The sequence below is a fragment of the Hakea prostrata genome, chromosome 6 (genome assembly GCF_041222555.1).
Source record: "Hakea prostrata isolate BN-2017 chromosome 6, UWA_Hpros_2, whole genome shotgun sequence".
Lineage (NCBI taxonomy): Eukaryota > Viridiplantae > Streptophyta > Magnoliopsida > Proteales > Proteaceae > Hakea > Hakea prostrata.
In genome coordinates, this window is record NC_142605.1 from 31,103,082 (window position 1) to 31,125,745 (window position 22,664).

Here is a 22,664-nt window from a genome sequence, read left to right on the forward strand (position 1 = left end):
TCGATGTTTGATTTAAGCTTTTTTTTTTTATCAAAAAATAAAGTAATTTTTGTAGTTATCTTCCATATGCTGAATGGTATTGAAATCTTCCTTAAAAAGACTGCTTAGATAAAGATTCAAAGGATTCAAATAAATATTTTATCTGAAAAAGAAAATGTGGTTAAGGAAAAGGGAGAGTTGTTAGGTGACAACTCAACTAAAAAAAACTGGAATCCTTTGATTGATGAAGAACTGTAGATAAACTAGAAATAAATATTGAAGGTGACTCATGCTTGTGTTTTAGTATTCCAAAATATTCTTTCTTCTCCTCCTCTGTTTTCATATTTTTTTTCCTCCTCTGTTACGTATTCTTTCTTTTATAAATAAAATTGGAATGAAAAGATAGGTATGCAGTGATTAACAAACTAGTCTAAACTTGATTGGCATACAAAAATTCATGGCCAGCACGTTTAAGGTGAGACCCACAATCCTGAAAACAGAGAAAATTATTTAATATACGACAAGAGAAGAATGAGAAAAGCTGAGATAAAGACTTTCTCATCTCCTTCTTCTTCTTATTCCAGTCTTTAAAAGCTTTCTCTCACCCTTCCCTATCCTTTCACCACCATCAGAGCAGATGGGTCGAACTGCGAAAAAATTAGCAAGTTTTTGCTTGCATCGCCTCACATCTCATATTCGAATTCGAACTTCCCCCTCTTATTATCAATCCAGAACCATTTCCAACTCCATTAAAGCTAATCTGAATCCTGTGTTTTCAAACAATGAGGAGAAAACCACTGGGTCTGGTGATGCTCTGAAGAAGGCTTTACCAGGTAGAAAGATTATGATAGTGGTTGATTCAAGTTTTGAAGCTAAAGTTGCTGTTCAATGGGCTCTTTCTCATACTGTTCAGAGCCATGACACTGTAGTCCTCCTTCATGTAACCAGCAAGGCTTCCATGCTTGGTAAGTAAAGCCTTCTATTCTGTAATGGCTGGGAACATATGGGTTGCAGATGGATTTATGATTCAGAGTTCCTTCTTCGAATTGCAGGTGATTCTATTAAGTCATCAAATTCAGGGGTTTATGGACTTCTTTCCTCTATGAAGAATTTGTGTCACATGAAAAGACCAGAGGTAAGTCTAGAAACTGTTCTTGCTTCTGTTCATCAAAGAACACAAAATTTTGCTCAATTGCTCTTTAATTCTTTACTTTTCTTGGCATCCAAACATTCCCTGATTCCCTGAATGCTGAAGTCAAGAAGGGAATAAGTAATGAAACCCATTAAGCATAATTAAAATACAACGTGGGTTTCATTAGTGACAGCTCATCAGTCTGTTTGATTAGTCTTTATTAATATGGTTTATGATGCTTAATTATAGGTGGAAATTGAGGTTGCAATGGTGGAAGGGAAAGAGAAAGGGCCAACCATAGTGCAAGAAGCAAAGAAACGTGGCGTGTCACTATTGGTTCTCGGGCAGAAAAAACGGTCGATGACGTGGCGACTTATGATGATGTGGGGAGGTCACAAGGTCGGAGGAGGCGGGATTGTGGAGTATTGCATTCACAACTCTCATTGCATGGCGATAGCTGTGAGAAGGAAAAGTAAAAAGCTTGGAGGTTACCTTATTACTACTAAGCGTCATAAAGACTTCTGGCTTTTGGCCTAATCAAACAGTTAATCTTGATGATTACTGTGACCATGAAGAAGTTGGGTTCTGATGTTGTAATTAGTGTTTGTAATTAAAAAGTATAATTGAGAACATGGGAAAAAAAAGATGTGAATTGAAATTAAAGTTGAAAGTAGTGGTAGCTATGATCATGCCTTTTAAGGCTTGAGGAACACTGGGGTCCTGACCCTTTCTTTTAAGGGTGGGTTTTAAACTTTTAATTGTTGGGTCCTATGTCATAGTTGGGGCTGTTAATTTGTCATGAGAGTCTCCTGCATTGATGCTTCAGCTGGGCTATCATGTTGGTACATCTAGTGGTTATGGCTTTAGTTAGGAATTCAAGGTCACCATTAATCAAGTAGATCCACCTAAAGAATACATAGGCAGATGAAATGGTTAGTGAGCGAGTTAATTACATTATTCAATTAGTATAGTCTGAAGTAGGTGGGCCATATGATGTAGCGGAACTCGAAAAAGCTTTAGTCTTGCGCATTAATGTGCATGATTGTTTTGCGAAATTGCAGATCGTCAGATCCGATATTTCGGTAAAGATTTCGATCTGACGGACCCGAATGCATCGCTGAACAGTTCCTGCGAATTTATTGCACAGGACTTAAGCAAGGTCCCCAATATAGTTAGTAACGTTGATTTCAGATATTTTACAATTTGTGTCTCAGTTTGAATTTATCTCTTTGAGTTTTCCCCCACAAATTGTTAATTTAACACATATATCTTGGCTTGAAAGGCCTGTCACTTGTGTCTCTAACAAAATGGTTAAGCTCCGCTCCATGGTTACACAATCTAATGAAACATATTCGGTTTTGTAACTTTTGTTACGATTTCATGAGGTGATGATGTGAAGCCAAAGCACGCCTAGGTTTTAGAATTGAACCCAAAACGGTTCTTCTTAATTAATCCATTGGTACCAAGTTGTGGATATAAGAAAATTACAATCTTATTTCCTAGAATGTAAGTTTGATGTAATCCCTAGATCTAGCAAAGTAATTGCTCATGTCCTAGACAGGATGGCTCTGTTGATTGTGTGCTTGACGGTTTGGCCTCTTTCTACTCGTTGGCTGAGTTCATTAGCCTCAGTTCTTGACCAGTCTTAATGAAACTTTTTACCCAAAAAAAAAAAAAGTTTACTAAATGGTTCTATTATTTATTTTTTTAATTCCCAGTAACTTCTATATATTCAAATGTCCATCTTGCAGTTAGAAACACTGTTAAGTAAACAAGTAATGAAAAATCCCAATTAGTCGAGTTCTCACTTTCAAACAGTGTTTTTCACCTTACTTGTGTAACTTATCAATGAAGACTTAGCCTTAATAGATAAACACAATTAGTTACTTTTAATGAACTATAATAAAATGAAAAAAAAAAAAAAAAAACCAATGGGTCTTGAGTTAGAACCAAAATGACATCAAAACCAAATAGAAAACTCAGGCGTTGAAACCCTAATTGGTCTAACTTTATTTATTGGCCTGGTTTGGTTCCAATCATTTGGTTTGGTTTTGGATTAGGTATTCAGTCTTGTTTCAATATGATTATAAACAAGTGAAGGAAGTCTACGAGCAGGCTTTATTGGTGTATAAAGAGTTATTTTCATGGTGATCACTTAAGTTGGGCATAAACTTCAGTCTTCCCATTTATATGGTCAATATTACATGTTACCCACACCATGAATTTGAAAAATTATAGAAAACCTAGATTTACTTTTTGATAGTTTTACGGTTAAATTTTCAAATTTTAAAATATGTTAAGACATAAGTACCCTCACAATTTTAATTGTTAATGAACACGAATGCCCCTCACCTATAAAACAATTAAATCATTGGTTTTTTCAACAATATCCCTATAATAAATAGTGTCGAAAATGTTTTCAATGGCAAATTATACAAATATATCTAATAAAAATATATAAAATAAATAAATAAATAAAACGAAAAAATAATACTGTAGTGCTGGTACCAAACACCCCACCAGAAAATTTTGAAAATTTACCTTTTTTATTTATAAAAAATAAATTATTAAAAAAAAGCTAAAAGGTAGATCGTGCCTCACCGGCGGCCGCAGGCAATTCTATCCATCCTGCAACAACGGTCCTCCCCATCGCAATTCGCACACGCTACCAAAAGAGAAGAAAGATTCTATTCCGAATCTATTTTCAATTTCTATTTTCGACTCCGAGATGATCGTTCTATCCATTCTCAGACTTCAGATCTGCAATCAATCGAGGAGCTTCTACACATTATAGTTATCAGTTATCACAACACTTCGGCACAAATGCAGAGCTCAGGCGGCTCACCTGAGGCCATCTTGGAGTGGCTTCAGCAGGAAATGGGGTATCGTCCACAAGGTCCATACTTCTCTTCCAACAAGGCAATGCTGCCTTCAATCGATTCTATGCGAAAGGTTTACCGTGGCAATATGGTTCCTGTGTGGAATTTCTTGTTGCAGAGAGTTAAATCGGAGAAGACAGTAGAGAAAATTCGCCGCAATATACTTGTACATGGAAGCAGCGATGGTGGTTTGGTGGATTCGGAGAAACCGAATGATGAAAGAAGGAGTAAGGGGAGGAGGAAGGAGAAGGATAAGGTGAAGTTAGGGTTTGATAGAGGAATGGGTTCGGATGGTTCTTCGGAGAGCAGGCAGATTGCTTTGAGAGAGAGGGAATCCGCAGAGAAAGAGTTGGAGAGATTGAGGCATATTGTCCGGCGGCAACGTAAGGAGTTGAGAGCTCGAATGCTTGAGGTCTCTAGGGAGGAAGCCGAGCGCAAACGGAAGCTTGACGAGAGGTCCAATTATAGGTTGGCTACCTGAAAACCATTAATTTGTCTTCCTCTCTTGTTAATTTCTTCACTGCTATTTTTGGTATTTCATCCTGCAAGTGCCCATTTTTTGCATGCTTAAAATTACAAATGCAGTAGCTCTACTGGAGTTCAGTATGCTCACACTATTAAGCAAGTATGTCTTAGTCGTTATGCATCGGAGGGTTAAAGCTTGCAGTGTTATTCAAGTTCTTCGTATAGAGGAGGAAATTGTTAGACCTGTTCTTTGATATTTATTTTTGTTTATCATCATCATTTCTGATGGGCAGGCACAAACAAGTAATGTTGGAGGCTTATGATCAACAGTGCGATGAAGCTACTAGAATAGTTTCAGAGTATCAGAAACGTCTTCAACACTACGTTAATCAAGCTAGAGATGCTCAGAGGTCCAGTGTTAATTCTGCTGCTGACGTAGCTGATGATTTCCATTTGAAAGGTGATAAAGAGGCAGTGTACTCTACTGTCAAGGGAAGTAATTCTTTGGATGATGTCATTCTCATTGAAACTACTCGGGAAAGGGATGTCCGGAAGGTGTGTGAATTGCTTGCTGATCATATGATTGACAGAATACGTAATTCTTTCCCAGCTTATGATGGGAGTGGCATTCATCTGAATCCTCATTTAGAAGCTGCCAAGTTAAGTATTGATTTTGATGGGGAAATACCAGCCGATGTTAAGGCTGTTGTTTTGAATTGCCTCAAGAATCCTCCTCAACTGCTTCAGGCAATTACCACTTACACTTCACGTCTGAAAACACTGATTAGTAGAGAAATAGAGAAGATTGATGTCAAAGCCGACGCTGAACTCTTAAGGTTTCATGTTTCTTTGTCATTCTTCATTGGTTTGTTCATCTGTTACAGTTTGTATACATGCTTCTTTGTTATTCTTAAATTGGTTTATCCAGCAGTTATAATTTATTGCCCCTTGCATTTCCCACATGATAAAAAAGGGGGGAAAAGAAACATTAATAGCTTTTTTTTTCTTCATTATTATGTGTTTTTTTTTCCCATGTGAATTACATGAGGTTCCTTCTAATCGATTGCAGCTCTGAAATTTCTGCTTTCTCCCCCACTTTCAAGCTTCTGAATCTAATAAAATTTTAAGTGTCTTTTGTATACTTCAAATGTTCCTATACCGGTTATGTGTTGAAGCTTGCATACATTAATAGCTTTTTTTTCTTTCTTCCATGTGAATTACATGAAGTTCCTTCTAATCGATAGCAGCTCTGAAATTTATGCTTTCTCCCCCACTTTCAAGCTTCTGAATCTAATTAAATTTTAAGTGTCTTTGTGTATACTTCAAATGTTCCTATACCAGTTATGTCTTGAAGCTTGTTAAAGATACAGGCTCATTATGCTGAAAAGTCACCTGCATGAATCAGCTGAAGGTCATTTAGAGTAGAGTGGCACTAGATTCATGTAGAGGATAATTTGATCATTTCTTGATTTGTTGACCAATCATCCTTTACATGAAACTGGAGCAAATTAGAGAGATGTGTAAATTGTAGGAGGCATATCATAATCTTCATCCTTCTATTTTAATTATTTCTATTCCTATCCCTGTTTAGATATATTCATTAAGGGATTATCCTTGATTTCCTTTTTGTTTCCCAAGGCTTTTCAGCTAAGGCTCTCCTTGCTGTGCAGTGGGACTTCATTTTCAAAATTTTCCACTTTATTTATGTGTCGTCTTTTGATTTACATTGGATAACATACTCTGCTCCAACTTCTCAATTTCGAATTACCAACCTCCCTTCATCTCCCTCCCCTAACCCAAAACCCAACCCAAAGAAGGGAGAATAAAAGGGTAAAAATAACTCCTATCTGTTCCCACCTCTGACAAAAGATGGGGTCCTCCTTCCCATATGTCAAATCTAGCGATCATCTTTTTCCAGAATTGTCTAGAAAGATGGTGTCAATTTTGTGTGGCCACATCCACAAATTCCCATTTTGGACACTAACGTGCACACTGAGCTGCACTTATTCTCTACCTTTTATTATGGTTGTTCTGTTGGCTAGAATTTTTAACCCGCCCTATGATCTTCATGTACTTTTCAATATGCCTTGTAAAGGAACATCAATTAATCATGATGGTTGTCTTCTGTTCCAGATATAAGTTTGAAAACAATAGATTGACAGATGCTGCTTCTCCTGATGTCAACTCACCTCTGCAATTCCAATTGTATGAACATGGGAAGGTGGGAGATGGCATCCCCACAAAAGGGACTCATAAACAGCTTCTTGAAAGACAGGTTTCCTTTTCTTGACCAATTTTGTAGCTTTTGGATATTATATCTTTCCTCTTTCTATATGGATAATTTAAGGGATTAAGTAGTAGTCCTCAGAAGAAGAAATACTCTAAAACAATGTATGTGGGAGGTTAATATGTGGTAAATCTTTTCTCTTACAGAAAGCACATGTCCAACAGTTTGTGGCTACTGAAGATGCACTTAATAAAGCTGCAGAGGCACGGAATTTATGTCAGAAGCTCATAAAACGTCTGAATGGAAATGGTGATGCTACTTTGACACATGGATTTGCAGCTCGAGGCACATCACAAAGTGTGGCAAGTCCCAGGCAGTTTGAGGTACCATACAATCATGCCAATTTGCTGCTAGTAGTTTTTCTTGGATATCATCTAATAACTGCTTGGTTGCACTTGGAAGTCCTTTTTATTTTAATTTGTATGAGGACTCTGAATCTGATATTCTTACACATGAGAAGCTTAATGATATTTCTATCTTGGAAGTTGTAATTTGTCATCTATACACATGGCTTGAAATCTTGTGATAAATTTTGAGAATTCTGACCCTACCGAAACGAGAATTTGGGGGGGGAGGTTGAAATTTGTTTGTACCAGATCTCAATCAAAATCTCGAAATAGAGGGGCTTAAGTGAAAAAAGAAAGAAGACAAGTAAAGTCTTGTGGAAATCTTGGTAATCTCGATTGAGATTTCCACCAAAACAGGAAACCTTGTGAGAGGGGGGTATTGAGTATTTTAGAACAGACTTTTTTTTGTTGGAAAATCTATGATCAGTACTTATTCAACGGTGTTAAAATTAATATATGTTGGACACCATTGGTCGAGCTATGAACTCACGACATCGATTTTCTTAATTTTTTTTTGGAGTAATGTCAATATTTTTTATAGTTGAAAAAAATCTCCTTTCCTACACCAAAAATCTAAAGAAAGTATATAATAAATGTATTTTATGGTGATGGAATAGATACATGTTGAATATTGTGGGACTGCATAGAAGTGTAAAAAAGTGTATGGTAATTTTTTTTTTTTTGGGTTTGTTTTTCTTATTATCCTATCAAAGTTGTCATTTAGATCATTCTAGTATAGTTGCACTTGAATTGTATTTGAGATTTGACACTTTTTCGTATATGCTTATGTTTTAGTCGTGTATTAATTTGTCATGCATATTGCTTTTCATGTATGTGAACTCATACTTAAAGCATGTTTAGATATGTGAAAATACATTCAGATTCAACCACGTACGATATGGGTTGTTAATTTATATTTTGCATTTAAACGATAACCTGTATGTCCGTGTATTTGGGTTTTCTTATATTTTCTTCAAATCTTTGTTGGGCTTTTCATCTCTAATGACATATGGTCTGTGTTGTTTTGCAAATTTTGAACAGGTTAGATGTTCCACTTTTGTAGTTTTTCTACAGGATATTTGGCAAGATTATATGCTCTAGCTTTTTAGGTATTCTTATGGGTCTCTGGCGAGCTCGTATGTTCTATTGTTTTAGTTGCTCTACTGAATTTGTAGCTGGATTATTTCTCATTTGCAGTTAAGCTCTCGATTAATATCCATCTTTCTGGGCAGATCTAAACAATGATTTATCAACCCTTGTAGCTGTAAATGTTGATTAATTTCCTTGAAAATCATGTTGTTTTTTGAATACTATAGTTGAACAAAGAAAAGGAAGTGAGAATGGATGCATTCACTGGGTCAGAGGCTTCGGTAATAACCATGTTTAATATTGATTTAGTAGTGCATATTGGCTCCTTTACCAATTACACAAAATTTACCCTTGACTGAGAAGATTGTATTTTATCTAATTAATTGGTATTTTTATGATTATCACCATGACATTTGTTGAAGATAGACTTATACTAAAGAATTATTTGAGTTCATGATGTTCTCTTCCTGGTCTTCATGCTGCTTGCTTTGCAGGTTTTGTGAGCAATATATATTCCCTGTCATAATGATTCAAAGAAACAATTAATAATTCTCATCAAATGATCCTCTCACTTCCCTTTTGTAGTTGGAGGTTTGGGCCAAGGAGAGGGAGGCAGCTGGATTGCGGGCTAGCTTAAATACATTGACATCTGAAGTACAGCGCTTAAATAGATTGTGTGCAGAATGGAAAGAGGCTGAAGATTCGTTAAAGAAGAAATGGAAAAAAATTGAAGAGTTTGATGCACGAAGATCAGAGCTAGAATCTATCTATAGTGCTTTATTAAGGGCTAACAAGGTAAGATGACTTTCTCATATTTATTTAGCTTATACAGGGGGATGGGTTGGGGAAGGGGGAGGAACCTGATGCTGGCTTAAATTGTTAATTTCACTTTTTGTTAATAAAAGCACTGAGAACTAAGTAACCACTTAGTTTCATGTCATGCAGGCTTAATTGGTGACTCTGTTTTGTAAAGTTATCATGCATGTCAGTCCTTTATGTGGGTCTCTTCTCCACCTCTGAGATCATTTTACATTTGCTGACTACAATTGTGCTTTAGTTAGTTCCTGTAGATTTCAGAAGAGAAGTTGTTCTCTAGTAACTAGCTATGTATTTTCAAAAATATACTATTCAACTGTGGGTTGCATATCAGTTCTAATTTGTACAAGGTGCTGGTTAGAAGCAAGAAGTTCTATGGTTCCTGAGATGTTCAAACTTGCTCATGAAGCATCACCTCATCTTGTTATACACCCGTTCAAGATTTTTGTCGTGGTTCTCCTCCTATTTAGTTGATAATATGGAACTAGGGAAATAAGAATTCTGTTAATGTATTAGTGACATCCTGTGGGCTTCCCTATTGGCATGTTTTGCCCAGAAAGTATTTGCTTATGTTAAATGCAACTTTCCATGATGTTATATGGTTCTTCTAATTTTTTTAGTATTTTCATATTCTTTTGTTATCAATAGGAAAACACACTTTATTTTTTTTTTCTAATTAAAGAAATCTCTTCTTTGATCACGTTGTACTGTGTAGGATGTTGCTGCCTTCTGGAATCAGCAGCCACTAGCTGCAAGGGAGTATGCATCAAGCACCATTATTCCAGCTTGCTCAGTTGTTGTGGAGATGGCGAACAGTGCAAAGGATCTTATCGAAAAGGAAGTCTCTGCCTTCTATCAAAGTCCTGACAATAGCCTTTACATGTTGCCATCAACTCCACAGGTTGGTCATAGTATGAGTACTGTTTGTGGTTGATGTAGCTGGTTAGGTGTTCAAAGCTTTCTGGGTGTGTTGACCTTTTGTTTTTTAGTTTTTGGGTGGATGGGTTTATGATTTTGAATATCAAGGGATAGTTATTCTGTCCATCATTTCCACTATGCAAAGTCTATCATGGATACAATTTTGTATTTGTCAAGGAATTGCCTGGCACCTTGGTGTCCAGGCTCTTTCTTGGATAAAAGGTGATAATATGCCTAGTTGATGTACTGAGGTTATTGATTATAGGTTTTTCATGTTTTATTTTGATAATATGCTTATACCATATCCTATGCTTTGTTTATTATATGTTGGTTGTTTCATATCAGGTCACTGTTAGTGTTATTATATCATCTTGCATTGATGGGGCTTCTATGTTGTCTGCAATTAATATAAAATTATTGTAGTTATATTGTTTACAGTCATAAATTACATTCCTTGGTGGGCATAACCTTTTCGCAATGACAGCCGTGCATAATATTGAGTCATTGACATGGCCTGTATTTTGGTGTACCACCACCCGGTGGATCTCTTGTAGGAGACCGTACATTGTGCACATAGACTATCTAAAGGTTTTCAAGTTTGCTCAAATGCCACAAATGCCAATGAAGAATCCTCCTAGGATATCTTATGGTCTATGAATATCTATCCTTGTTTACAGACTTCTCCCGTCTTGAATCATTTTCTATGATATCATGATTTATGGAGAATGATTATTTTTGGATTATATCCTTATGCTTAGAGTCTTTCTTTATTTGTGTTAGAGAAATGGATATGATGTAACACTATAGTGGGAGTTCAACATGGGATTGGCCTTATTGTGGTCTGTATATTGCTTTAGGTCTTCAGTTATTAGTTTCCTAGTCTGAGTGAGTTTCTACTAGGATTTAGGCTTAAATAGTAGGAGTGTATTCCTTTTGTGATTCCTTTTTGAGTTAATATACATAAGGGGTTGGCTGTTATGATAGCACACACATTCTGCCACAGTCCTTTTTCCATTATTCTGTCTTTTCTTCTCCTTGTCTAATACTGGTTACAGATTCTGGGATTGTTCACAATTTGGTAGAGAGAGATTTTTTCTATTTAATCCTCGTAGTTTAAAATAATATAGCTGGGCGTTGCTTTATTTTTACGGCAAATGATAAGACACCCCAAAAAGGCACCTTTTGCTTGCTAACATCCCATTGTGAGTTTAATAAGCACTTCCCATGTTATGTTAGAACTTTAGTACTAAAGATGAGAATTCCATATGCCCTTCTATAGGACTGTGAAGATTAAAAATTAATAGACCATTATGCCCCTTCTAAATTCTTTGGTCTCTTTTCCATCTTTTATTACTCTCCTCCTCATAGTTGAAACCTAATTTGTCTACCTAGGTTTTCTCCATCAATGTTGTGAAGCTGCACTGAGACTAGTTGTTGCAAGGTTGCACTGTTATGAATCACAGAATTTGTATCTAATTGTCCCAATACCTTCCATATATTTTGTAGTGGACTGGAAATTGGAGAGAAAGTGAGAGTCCTGATCAGAAAAAGTTCAAAATCTGAGAATTACTTTTACATTCTTCTTTCTTCCGAAATCCAAATTGGAATATCCAGTTATCTTCCAATTAGAAGTGTTCTTCTTTTGGTTAGGAATTTGCAAAGTAAAACGGTGGTTTACATGGATTGCTTAAGTTTCTAGAGGGTTAGAACTTTAGTTTTGCTTTGACTTGATCAAGAACCAAAGGGGTTCAGTAATGCAACTGTGGATGCTGTGATAGGGGACTGACAAAGTAGTACAAATGAAAATTTCTGTTTAGATTTGTGCTATTAGAATGGTCATATGCTTTAGGTGGTGGGAGGAATTTACTCATGAGGTGCATTTAGAAACTTTGCTCCAGGAAATGAACTGGGGTTTATGTTTCTTCGTTTATGGTAATTTTGAAGTTCTCAAAGGGTGCTGGATTTAGAAAGTGGAAAAAGAAAACAAGGTTGAAAGGAAGGATTTCTGTTTTAGAGCGTGAAGCTAATCTGAAGAAGAGTGGAAACTGGAAGCTGATGCCGATCAGGTATGCTGAGCATTGTAGATCCTGTGTGGAAACAAACCACTACCCTATTGGTTGTCTCTTTGCTCTGCAAATTGTCCTGATTAGTGCGATGGACCTTGTTTTCTCTCTTTAATAGTCCACCTTCTTCTTGGTCCTCTTCTCGTGGCAGCTGGTTGCTGTAAAATGTAGGCCACTAACGGTGAAATAATGGCAAAGAAACCATAACGTTTTTCGGGTGACCGGGTTATCTCCATCGCCAGGGGAAAGCGATTTATCTCATCATCACTTTGGTCTTTGGCTCAAATGGAGAATCTGGGTTGGAGAGATCACCCACCTTTTCTACCTGACCTTTACCAAGGTGCACTCAGAAACAAAGTTATTCTGTAGGGTTTCAGTTTTGCAGTCCATGGAAAATTAAAGAATGATGGAGAGGAAGAAGGTGATGCGGGGTAGGGGGGTGTGTTTTTATTTTGGATTTTCAGCAGGGTATTATATTCATCCCATGTATAACTGGGGGTAGTTTTGGAATTAAAATAACTCAAATGATGATTTAATGGAAATCACTAACGGATTGGACTAATGTGTCCAAAGCAAGTCTAACTCCCTGGTGTGTGTGTTTATGAAACTTAAAATGGGGGTGACAGTGTATGAAGTTTGCTATTTTGGGGTTGTATCTGGCATTTGCTCTTATCTTTATTACCATCTTCCCAACTTAATAGCTTCTTATTTATTCTCAATAAGAACTAAGAAGTTTGCCCTATGTCTCTCGAAAATCTTAATTAGGTTTATTGAGGATTTATAACTAATTTGATTTGTGGGACACTTGATTTAATTAGTTGTTGCATAGCTCTTACCTGTTCCATCCTTCTTAATCAGGCCCTCTTGGAATCCATGGGTGCTAGTGGATCTACAGCACCTGAAGCAGTTGCTGCTGCAGAAAAAAATGCTGCTTTGTTGACTGCTAGAGCTGGAGCTGGTGATCCATCAGCAATTCCGTCTATATGCCGGATCTCTGGTTCCCTTCAACATTATGCTGGTGAGTTTTTCTGCATTGTTTAGGTTTTGCGTATTATTTACTAAATCCTGTATTAGGTGTGGGTTTTGTTTCTAGTTCAGTTGAAGTTATTGTTAGAAAACAAGAATTAAATAATCAAAACAACAGCTGAACTAGAACAAAAAAAAGAGAGAAGAAGAAGAAGAGAAGAGAGATGAAGAACAAGTAGAAGAGGCCTGTGATTCTTGCTTAAGAGTCTAGAATCATAGAACCCTTTTATTTATAGCTTCTAATGAATCTAATACAACTTGAGAGACAAGTAATTGTCCTCTAAAAAAAGGAAACAAAAAATTACAACTTTAGTAACTTCCTAGCTCCTAAAATAGAAAATTCTGAAAATAGAAACTACCACCAAAATAGAAACTATGCTTTCTAAAAACTCCCAAAACTTATGTAGCAAGACTCCTATATTAGAAATAGAAACTATGCAAGCGGTTTAGGCTAATTGAGGCGATGAGCAACGAGGCGCCCCCGAGGCGCTTTGAGGCGTGAGGCGTTTAAGTGAAAATTTTAGTGTACATCTCATTCACTGTGAACTACAACAATAACAACAACAACAACAACAATAAACCTTGTCCCAACTAAATGGAGTCGTCTATATGGATTCTTGCCCTCCAATCAGTTCTGTTCGAGGCCATGCTAGATACAAGGCCTAAGCTATACATCCTTTCTCACCACTTCTCCTAAGGTTATCTTAGGTCTACCCCCAGCTCTTCTAGTTCCTTCAATATGGATTATATCACTTCTCCGTACAGGAGCATTTATAGGTCTCCAGACTTGCATATACTTCAACACTCCCCCTTAAGCTGGAGTGTACACAAAGAAAACTTCAGCTTGCACAATAAGAATAAACTTTAAAAGTAGCACCAATCTTGAATCGTGTAGCAATGGAAGATGTCGATAAACACTGAGAAAACTTCACCCAGGAGATAATCAACACCAACTTAAAAAAAAACTTTAATTCTTCATGTCAATAGAACCATCCAATATTGAGAACAATCGACGATGTTGAAGACGAACAAAGTCCATAAGTATAGCAGAATCAAACTATCAAAGACACTATCCATATAATGCCGGTAGTAGGGAGAAATATCCACACTAGATCTTCAAAATTGTAACTCCAAAGTCCATATAAATGCTTCACAAGAACGCAAGTAGTAGGTAGGCAAAAAGCATTATCCACTTAATGCCGGTAGTAGGGAGAAATATCCACGCTAAATCTTCAAAATTGCAACTCCAATGTCCATCTAAATGCTTCACAAGAAAGCAAGTAACAGGTAAATTATGGGTAGGTAAAAGACAATATTGATTATTGTGGACCAATTTGGTAAGGTAGTATGGGATACTACGGACCAAGTAGGTAGGTAAAGGACAATACAAGTTACTGTGAACCAAGTAGGTAAAGTAAAAGACAGTATAGGTTACTGCGAACCAAGTAGGTAAGGTAAAAGACGGTATGGGTTACTGCGGACCAAGTAGGTAAGGTAAAAGACAATATGGGTTACTATGGACCAAGTAGGTAAGGTAAAAGACAGTATGGGTTACTACGGACCAAGTAGGTAGGTAAAATACAGTATGGGTTACTGCGGATCAAGTAGGTAAGGTAAAAGACAATATGTGTTATTGCGGACCAAGTAGGCAAGGTAAAAGACAGTATAAGTTGCTGCAGACCAAGTAGGCAAGGTAAAAGACAGTATAGGTTGTTGCAGACCAAGTAGGTAAGGTAGTATGGGTTACTACAAATCAAGTAGGTAGGTAAAAGGGCAATATAGGTAAAGATAGGTAATGATATTGTTGTAGAATGCCATAAGTTGAGGGCAAAGATCTTCTCAAATAATATCCATCAGCACATCTTGAGTAGATATAGGATAAGGTACCATTCTCCCCCTCACGTGTAGCATTACACGTGGACAATTAATGATGATCAGTGACAAGTATCTGAAAGTATGAGCACAAAAGAAACCCAAGAAGGAAAAATAGCAGCCACAGAGCAGTGTATTATTCACCAATAAAGCTGATCAAGTAGCAGTAAAACATCTCACAGGACAAAGTCTTGTTCACCAGGGGAAGAAAACAAATTCTGGACCACCACTAACCCTTAAATAGGGTAGGAGCAAATTAGATCAGGAGAAAATTACTGAAATATTGAACCAGCTTGGAATCTCAAAATTGCAGTAGTCGTTGCAGCAATCCACTCAGAAGAAGTGCAATAACAGTAGTTGCAGTAGCAAATAATATCAGATCTTGGACCATAGTAGAAAACTTCCGTTAGATTTGATACTCTAACAAATCTCGATATGAAGGAAAAATAGTCCTCTAGGTCTTTGTAGAAGTATTAGATAAAAAGAAGGCTAAACTTGATTCTAAAATAAACAACGGAAGAAGTAGTAAAGCAAGAAGGTAGCAGCAGAATTTTTCAGAAGAGAGAAATTCAATGAAACAGGGGGTTACTAGTATATGACTTGCAACTAAACTTATAGCACAAACAATGGAAGACAATACTTAGGTCTTGCAATCCGAATTATGGGCATATCTTTGCAAGAATCAAGAGGAATCCCAAGACATCAGTATAGTGCAGATTGAACTTCAGATTTGCACAAAAAAAAAGGGTAGTAGCAGCCTCAGTTGAATCAAATAGGTAGACATGTCCCCAGAAAGCTTAGGGCCTTTTTGTAGTATTAATACATAGATACTTGGTGCTTCAAAAGTTAAAGAAGAAGGACAGCCATGCACAATTACTGCAGCGAAGGTTGGGGCTGCCCTAGATAAGAAAAAGGAAAAAAAAGAAGAAAAAAAACTGGGCAGCCAAGAGAGAGAAAACGATCCCTAAGTTGATTAAACTTGCTCTGATGCCATGTTAGAAAACAAGAATTAAATAAATCAAAACAACAGCTGAACTAGAACAAAGAAAAGAGAGAAGAAGAAGAAGAAGAAGAGAAGAGAGATGAAGAACAAGTAGAAGAGGCTTGTAATTCTTGCTTAAGAGTCTAGAATCACAGAGCCCTTTTATTTATAGCTTCTAATGAATTTAATACAACTTGAGAGACAAGTAATTGTCCTCTAGAAAAAGGAAACAAAAAATTACAACTTTAGTAACTTCCTAGCTCCTAAAATAGAAAATTCTGAAAATAGAAGCTATGCTTTCTAAAAACTCCCAAAACTTATGTAGCAAGACTCCTACATTAGAAATAGAAACTATGCAGTTTTTACTGTTCACGTGAACAGTAACATGAACAGTAAAATAGTCCAGACTTGCATATACTTCAACAGTTATCTTCTTAAGTTGTTCTTTGGAGCTTCTTACCTTTTTTGAGGGGAAAAGGTCTGTTACTCAAGAGGAACTAAAAATGAAGTGAGTAGGTACCATAAGTTTGATAAGTTGAATAAGACTCAATTTTTGTTATGCACTTTCCCTGCCCATTCCACAAAATAAATAAGTCCATTCAAGATGTAAATATTAGGGGCAGGCTCTGGCACAGTGGTTGGTGGACCAAAGTCGGAAAAATAATTTATTCAGTACAGGCTAATGCAGGAGGACAAACTGACAAAGAATGATCCTAACTAATTTTTAATTGTTATTCTGGTTCTGTTTTTACCAGGTCTTGTGTAATCTGGAAATCGTAGTTATATCTTACATGGACCATGGTGTGGGGCAATAAGTGTGACTAAGATCTTTATGTGCTCCTGGAATATCCAGTGGAGGCTATTTTAGCAAGTTTGTTCTAATTTGAGTCAGCAGATCTTTAGTGGTTGCTGCATTGGGAACTTCCTACCTTGTAGACTTTACATTCTGTTGTTAGTTGTCTTGATATCCCACTATATGCACATTTCCCTATTCTGAATGCTGCAGTCACTTCATATAATTATAGAGAGGTCTAACTCTTGATTTGTCTATGAGTTATTGTTGAGAACCGTGGGATTGGGATATTATTGCCTTTTGTCTTAAATGGTGTTTTATTATTTTCTTCTTTAGTATTCTGCCCTTGGGTTGTTATCCTCACTACAAAGAAAGTGGTCCTCTGTTGTTAATGATAAGTTATTTAATGTCTTCTCTAAATTTTGATTCTAAACTGTTAATTGATGTCTTCTACAATGAAGCAGTTTGTGGTGAAACAAGTGCAACCCCAGTTGGGAAGCAAGGATTTAATTGTCTGTCTTCTTCTATATCATTCTGTCAAATTCCACCGATCATTTCTGCTTCTATTGATGTAATTAGTAGCCACTGGATAGGCTCCAATCTTTAACCCAATGTACCCCTGGGACTTCTTCATATGAACAGTGGGAGACCCATCAGACTTTGGATCTGCTTGGTATTTGGAGGGCCTAAACAGCTTGTTTAGATGTCTATTCTATTCTAATTTCACCTCTTTCATTTGAACAGATGGAGACCCATCAGACTTTGGATCTGCTTGGTATTTGGAGGGCCTAAACAGCTTGTTTAGATGTCTATTCTATTCTAATTTCACCTCTATGTGGCCATTAGATTCCAAAGTATCACATTTTTTCCCCCTTTTCTTAATGTGTTCTGGTCTCACTGTGACTTTCTCCTCTGTAGAGTGTAGTTCTGTTCAATAATCTACCCTACATGTTATCATTCCTTGCCAATAATGAGCACTCTAGATTCTGAAAATCTTGTTGTTCTAACTGAAGGTCTTACTCGTGTATTTGATGGGACTGAGAACTCTAGAATCATTGGCTGCAGTGATAATTTAATAGAATTGCTTTCTTCATCCAACCTTGGGGTGGATCGTAGTCTTTGTTACTTAGATACTTGGGCTGAATACTAAGGTGCCCCCTCAAAATGTGGTCTCATGGATTATGAAAAAGAAGCACATGCCTAGGACGAGGCCCTCGTGTTTAGCAGGTTCTGGGGATGGTCAAACGTACGCATCCTTATCCCTGTTTCTAGAGATGCTGTTTCCAGGACTTGAACCGTGACCAGTCATTTGGCATAGTGTACTTAACCAATGTGCCAAGCATGTTCAATCTCATTGACTTGGGGGTGCAAGTTATTAAAAGTATGTCATTTTAGAAAATTATGAGGTCACTTAATTGAGTCACATTAAGGATCAGCTTTAAGCCATTGTTTGTTTGTACTTATCATGGATGATTTCATAGTAGTCATGGTTTTGCCAAGCATGTGGGAGCCTAGGCAGCTGACGACTTTATGGTATTCTACCTCTTGCTTGTTTTTGGTCCTAAGTCAAACTTTTTGTGATAATAAGTTGTTTTCATAAATATTCACAATAATTACTTGTTCTGCAGCAAGGTTTACTGCATTTAAATGTTTCAGATACATTCTTAATATTGAGGGACATTGGAACATCCATTTCAAAGTGAGGGTGTACCGACAACCATGTGCAAGAGGCTCCCACCACTGTGGGGGGTCTAAGGAAGGTCATCATGCGTAGAGTCTTACCCTTGCTTCATAGACATGCTGTTTCTAGACTCGAACCTGTGACCGCATGCATGGTCAGAATGGAGCAACCTAATTGTTGCACTATGGAACCCCCAACCATTTTCAAAACTACAGCAGCTTGTTTTATTCTATACCTATATTTATATGGCGCAAAGAAAAAGCAAGCATGTCAGTATTTTTTCCTTTTTATAAAAAATATATGGTAATCAAAGGGGAAACACACCTGACTAATGAAAATGTAAGAAGAATGACCTGGTTTATTATTATTTTTTGGTAAGTGACCTGGTTCATTTTTACTAACCCTCATTTAGGGAGTCCAGAAATTTTCCTATCCCCATGAATTGGACAATATTATACCATTTTTATAATTTAACAATTTATATTTCTGTATATGCAAATGAAATGAACCTGTTTGTAATCCTAAGTCTAGGAAATCTTTCAGACCTGTTAATCTGTGACTTTTATTTAATTTGTCAAGGACTAATAGAATAAAGTTTGACACTCACATTATTAACTTCCTTTTGTTTGAATTTGAATACATTCCTATTTCCTATTCAGTCAATGAATATTTTGTGTTACTACTAGGTTCGGAAGGTTTTGATGCTGGATTAGCTTCAGTTTTGGAGTCCCTGGAATTTTGTTTGAAGCTCCGGGGTTCCGAAGCCAGTGTGCTGGAGGAATTATCCAAGGCAATTAATTTGGTTCGTATACGAAGGGATCTTGTTGACAGTGGCCATAAGTTGTTAAACGATGCATATCGGGCACAACAAGATTATGAAAGGTAAATTTAAGCTCTGGTTTGAATACTTTGATGTTAGTTCTTAACATTCCACAAGGTAATTCATATGCAAAGAGGAATCTCAAATGATTTTTGTTGAAGTTGCCAGTGTTGGTTATCTTTGTTCACAAATGAGGCAGATGACTTTCCACTTGAACATTGTTTGGGTTTCCAAGTGCTCCCCTTGGTCTTTTCACCAGGTGATTACTCCGATTTCAGTCATGCTGAGGGGTAGCAGTCAGTCTCGACTATGGAAATCCTCTGGGTTGACATCTATTAAGTGGACTGACTCATTCAAAGGCCACTTATGTGAGAATTTTCTGTTGTATGGTTGATCCTCTCTGGAAAGTTCCTCCCTGCAGCCAGCCTAGTACAAGAGGAAGTTAAGAAACCCTATTAGATGGCCAATCATTTTATTACCTGAGAATGAGTCTCCAATGTTTGTACTGAAAATGTTGGTGAAGTCTTGTTCATGAATGAGGTAGAGGAGTTTCAACTTAAACCTTTCTTGGGGTTGCCCAGTGGGACCACCTTGATTTTTTCAGCAGGTGATCTCTCCGTTTTCTTCCCTGTTGAGGAAAGATGTGGTCGATGTGGGTTAAGTCCATTAGGCTGTGAGTAACTAAAATATCATCGACCTGCTCAGGCGTATCATGTTAGAATTTTCCAATTTAGTGTCCCCCTCTCCCCCCCCCAAAAAAAAAAAAAAAAAATAGAAAAAAAAAAAGAAAGAAAGAGAGAGAGAGCAAAAAAAACCCAAAAAAAGGGGTATGAGGTGAAGTGGAAAATCCACTCACTGTGCAGTGGGAATGATTCCTTGATCAGGCTTTATACTGCTATGAGAGTGCTTTTGGAGTGGAAATTTCTACAAGTGAGCAAAAGCCTTTTGAAATTTGGGACAGCCAATTGGAAGATTGCCTGATCACCTGATTTCTTTGCCTGTTGAGTTGTATGCAGTTTTCTGTCGTGGAATAAACTTGTCTGATTTTCAAAAACAATGCAGGACAACTAGTTTTTGTTTGAGTTTAGCTGCTGAGCAAGAGAAGACCACCATGGAGGAATGGTTGCCTGAACTTAAGACAGCTGTTGTGAATGCTCAGAAATGCCTAGAAGACTGCAAACGTGTGAGGGGTTTGGTAAGTAACAATGGTCCTGCAAAACAAATGCTTGATTACTTCTGTACGTTGATTTTCCTGGAAAAAGCATTCAATCATTAACATGTGAAGTTTTATCTTCTCAGAGAGTGGAGTCTGTCCTATTTTATGTATGGCTCATGAATTAACACATTGAAGTGTTTTTTTTTTTCAAATTATTTTTTTAACACGGATGTCTGGATCTATCTTGGATGTTGTCACATGTTTGTCCTCTGCAGTTTCACTTATTAATCTGGCGCGTTGGACAAATTTCAGCTCGAATTTGTTTTGTATTAGGATCTTGTAAATTGTTTATTACTCAAAGAGTTCAAATTCCAGACAGCATAAATCGAATCACTAGCTTCTATTTATTTCTGTGGGGTTTGTGCAGGTGGATGAGTGGTGGGAGCAACCAGCTGCTACCGTTGTTGACTGGGTTACTGTTGATGGACAAAATGTGGCTGCTTGGCTCAATCGTGTTAAACAACTTCAAATGGTTTTCTATGATAAGAAGCTTTTGTGACTCTTCTGCTTTCAAATGCTAATCACAAGGTCATTTACATCAGTGCGTTATGTGCTTGCCAATTTCAAAGATTACATTATTGGTAGTGTTGTTTGAAGCAACCTGGCACCACAGAATACACATGTGGGTAGTCTCTAGCTCAGCGGTAAGAGTACTTGAGCATCATGCTGGTTACAAGGTTGCAATGGTTAAAACGTTGTATCCAGGCATTTGCATTGGTTGCATGTTTATATGCCGCTGGGCCTGTGTAAAGATAAGAGATTTGCCGTGGCCAACCCCAAGCAGTAAATTAAATTAAGGTGTTGGGTCTCCGCAACTTCAGTGTTGTGCTAACCTCATTTTCTTCTCTACTTGACCCTTGTATAATGTAGTTATCTACCTGGAGGTCCTTTTTTCATTTTGTAATATAGCATAAGGTGCCTCTCTTCCAGAAAACGGGTGGGTTTCTTGTAGCTTTTGAGCTGATTAAATCTAAAAAGATAAGCTCTGTGATCTGGATACTGGCTTTGATTGGAATTAGTTTGTTGTGCAATATAGAGCTTCTCTCTCCCTCTCTCTCTCTCTCTCTCTCTCTCTCTCTCTCTCGTTTAATTTTGCAAAAGCCAGGCTAAGACGATATCAACACTCCCAAGAAGATTTACATGGGTTTTGTGCTGTGTAAACGCATTGATTACAGTGGGTCCCTCCGTCATATTGAATTTACCCTCTTAAAAGATACCTTTTAGGCAGTTTTCCCTCATCATGGAGGGCGTTTCACCTGAGCAAATATCTATTGGCTTTTAGCAATTTTCCTTTAAACACTTCACATCAGACATGCGGGCAGACTGGATTGCTCTCCAGTAAAGGTGATTTAATTTGACAGAATTGATTATCCCAGTCTTGTGGTGAACAAATCAATTGAATGTCACCAATGCTTTTCTTCATAGTGTTGGATGAAGAAGTATATATGGTCCAACCACTGGGATTTAACGATTTATAATACCCCAATCATGTATGTCACTTAAACTTAAACAAGGTGATTCATGATCTCAAACAAGCACCACGTGTTTGGTTCCAACAGTTCACTACATTTCTCTTGGGGGTAAGGATTTCATGCATCTACAGCAGATTTATCATTGTTTGTCTACAATCAATCCGATATTCGGATATATCTTCTATTCTATGTTGATGATATAATATTAACAGGTGACTCATCTGCATCGATATAATCCTTTGCTATGAAGGATTTTGACAACATCCATTATTTTTTGGGAGTCCATGCCACGTGTACCTCCACAGGTCTTCACCTCTTGCAGTCAAAATATATTTTAGATATCTTAGCAAGAACAAAAATCACTGAGGCAAAATCAATGGCTTCTCCTACGATTGCTGATTTTAAGTAGTTTGCTCATGATGGCGATCCCTATGATGATGTTATCCTACATAGAAGCACAGTTGGAGCTCTCTAGTACTTGAGTCTCACAAGGCTTGACATTGCCTACTCGCTAAATCAAGTATGGCAACATATGCTGTCACATCCCGCCCTGAATCCACTCAGGGGGTACCTGATCTGGGTTACTCGGGAGTGATCCACAGCCCAACAGATCCAAGTTTAGGAACGATCATATCCACTTATCACAATAATATAATCAAAAGCAAGAACAATATATAGTATTCAAGTAATCTAATAATAAAGGTTAAGAAATGATCACAGAGGATCACAAAGAACATCAGAGTGCGGAAATGATTCAAATAGGGTAAACAGTCAAGTATGAAAAGGAGGGAGGAAACCCATCATATAATAATAGCGGGAGGTAGATC

At 37.2% G+C, this 22,664-nt stretch overlaps 2 protein-coding genes across 2 annotated transcripts; both read left to right on the top strand.

The window, feature by feature from the left end:
* Window positions 1-538: 538 nt before the first annotated feature.
* On the top strand, window positions 539-1,942 carry MRH6 (Adenine nucleotide alpha hydrolases-like superfamily protein). The gene is made up of 3 exons (XM_089159669.1): window positions 539-944; window positions 1,032-1,114; window positions 1,361-1,942. The coding sequence occupies exons 1-3, from the start codon at window positions 617-619 to the stop codon at window positions 1,646-1,648; spliced, it is 699 nt and encodes a 232-aa protein (XP_089015795.1). The 5' UTR covers window positions 539-616; the 3' UTR covers window positions 1,649-1,942.
* A 1,760-nt stretch (window positions 1,943-3,702) lies between these two features.
* Window positions 3,703-21,807, top strand: AUG5 (HAUS augmin-like complex subunit). The gene is made up of 10 exons (XM_089157953.1): window positions 3,703-4,458; window positions 4,749-5,291; window positions 6,589-6,730; window positions 6,889-7,065; window positions 8,764-8,973; window positions 9,710-9,895; window positions 12,834-12,993; window positions 19,016-19,211; window positions 20,212-20,344; window positions 20,733-21,807. Exons 1-10 carry the CDS (start codon window positions 3,935-3,937, stop codon window positions 20,862-20,864), a joined length of 2,403 nt encoding a protein of 800 aa, XP_089014079.1. The 5' UTR covers window positions 3,703-3,934; the 3' UTR covers window positions 20,865-21,807.
* The last annotated feature ends 857 nt before the right edge of the window (window positions 21,808-22,664 follow it).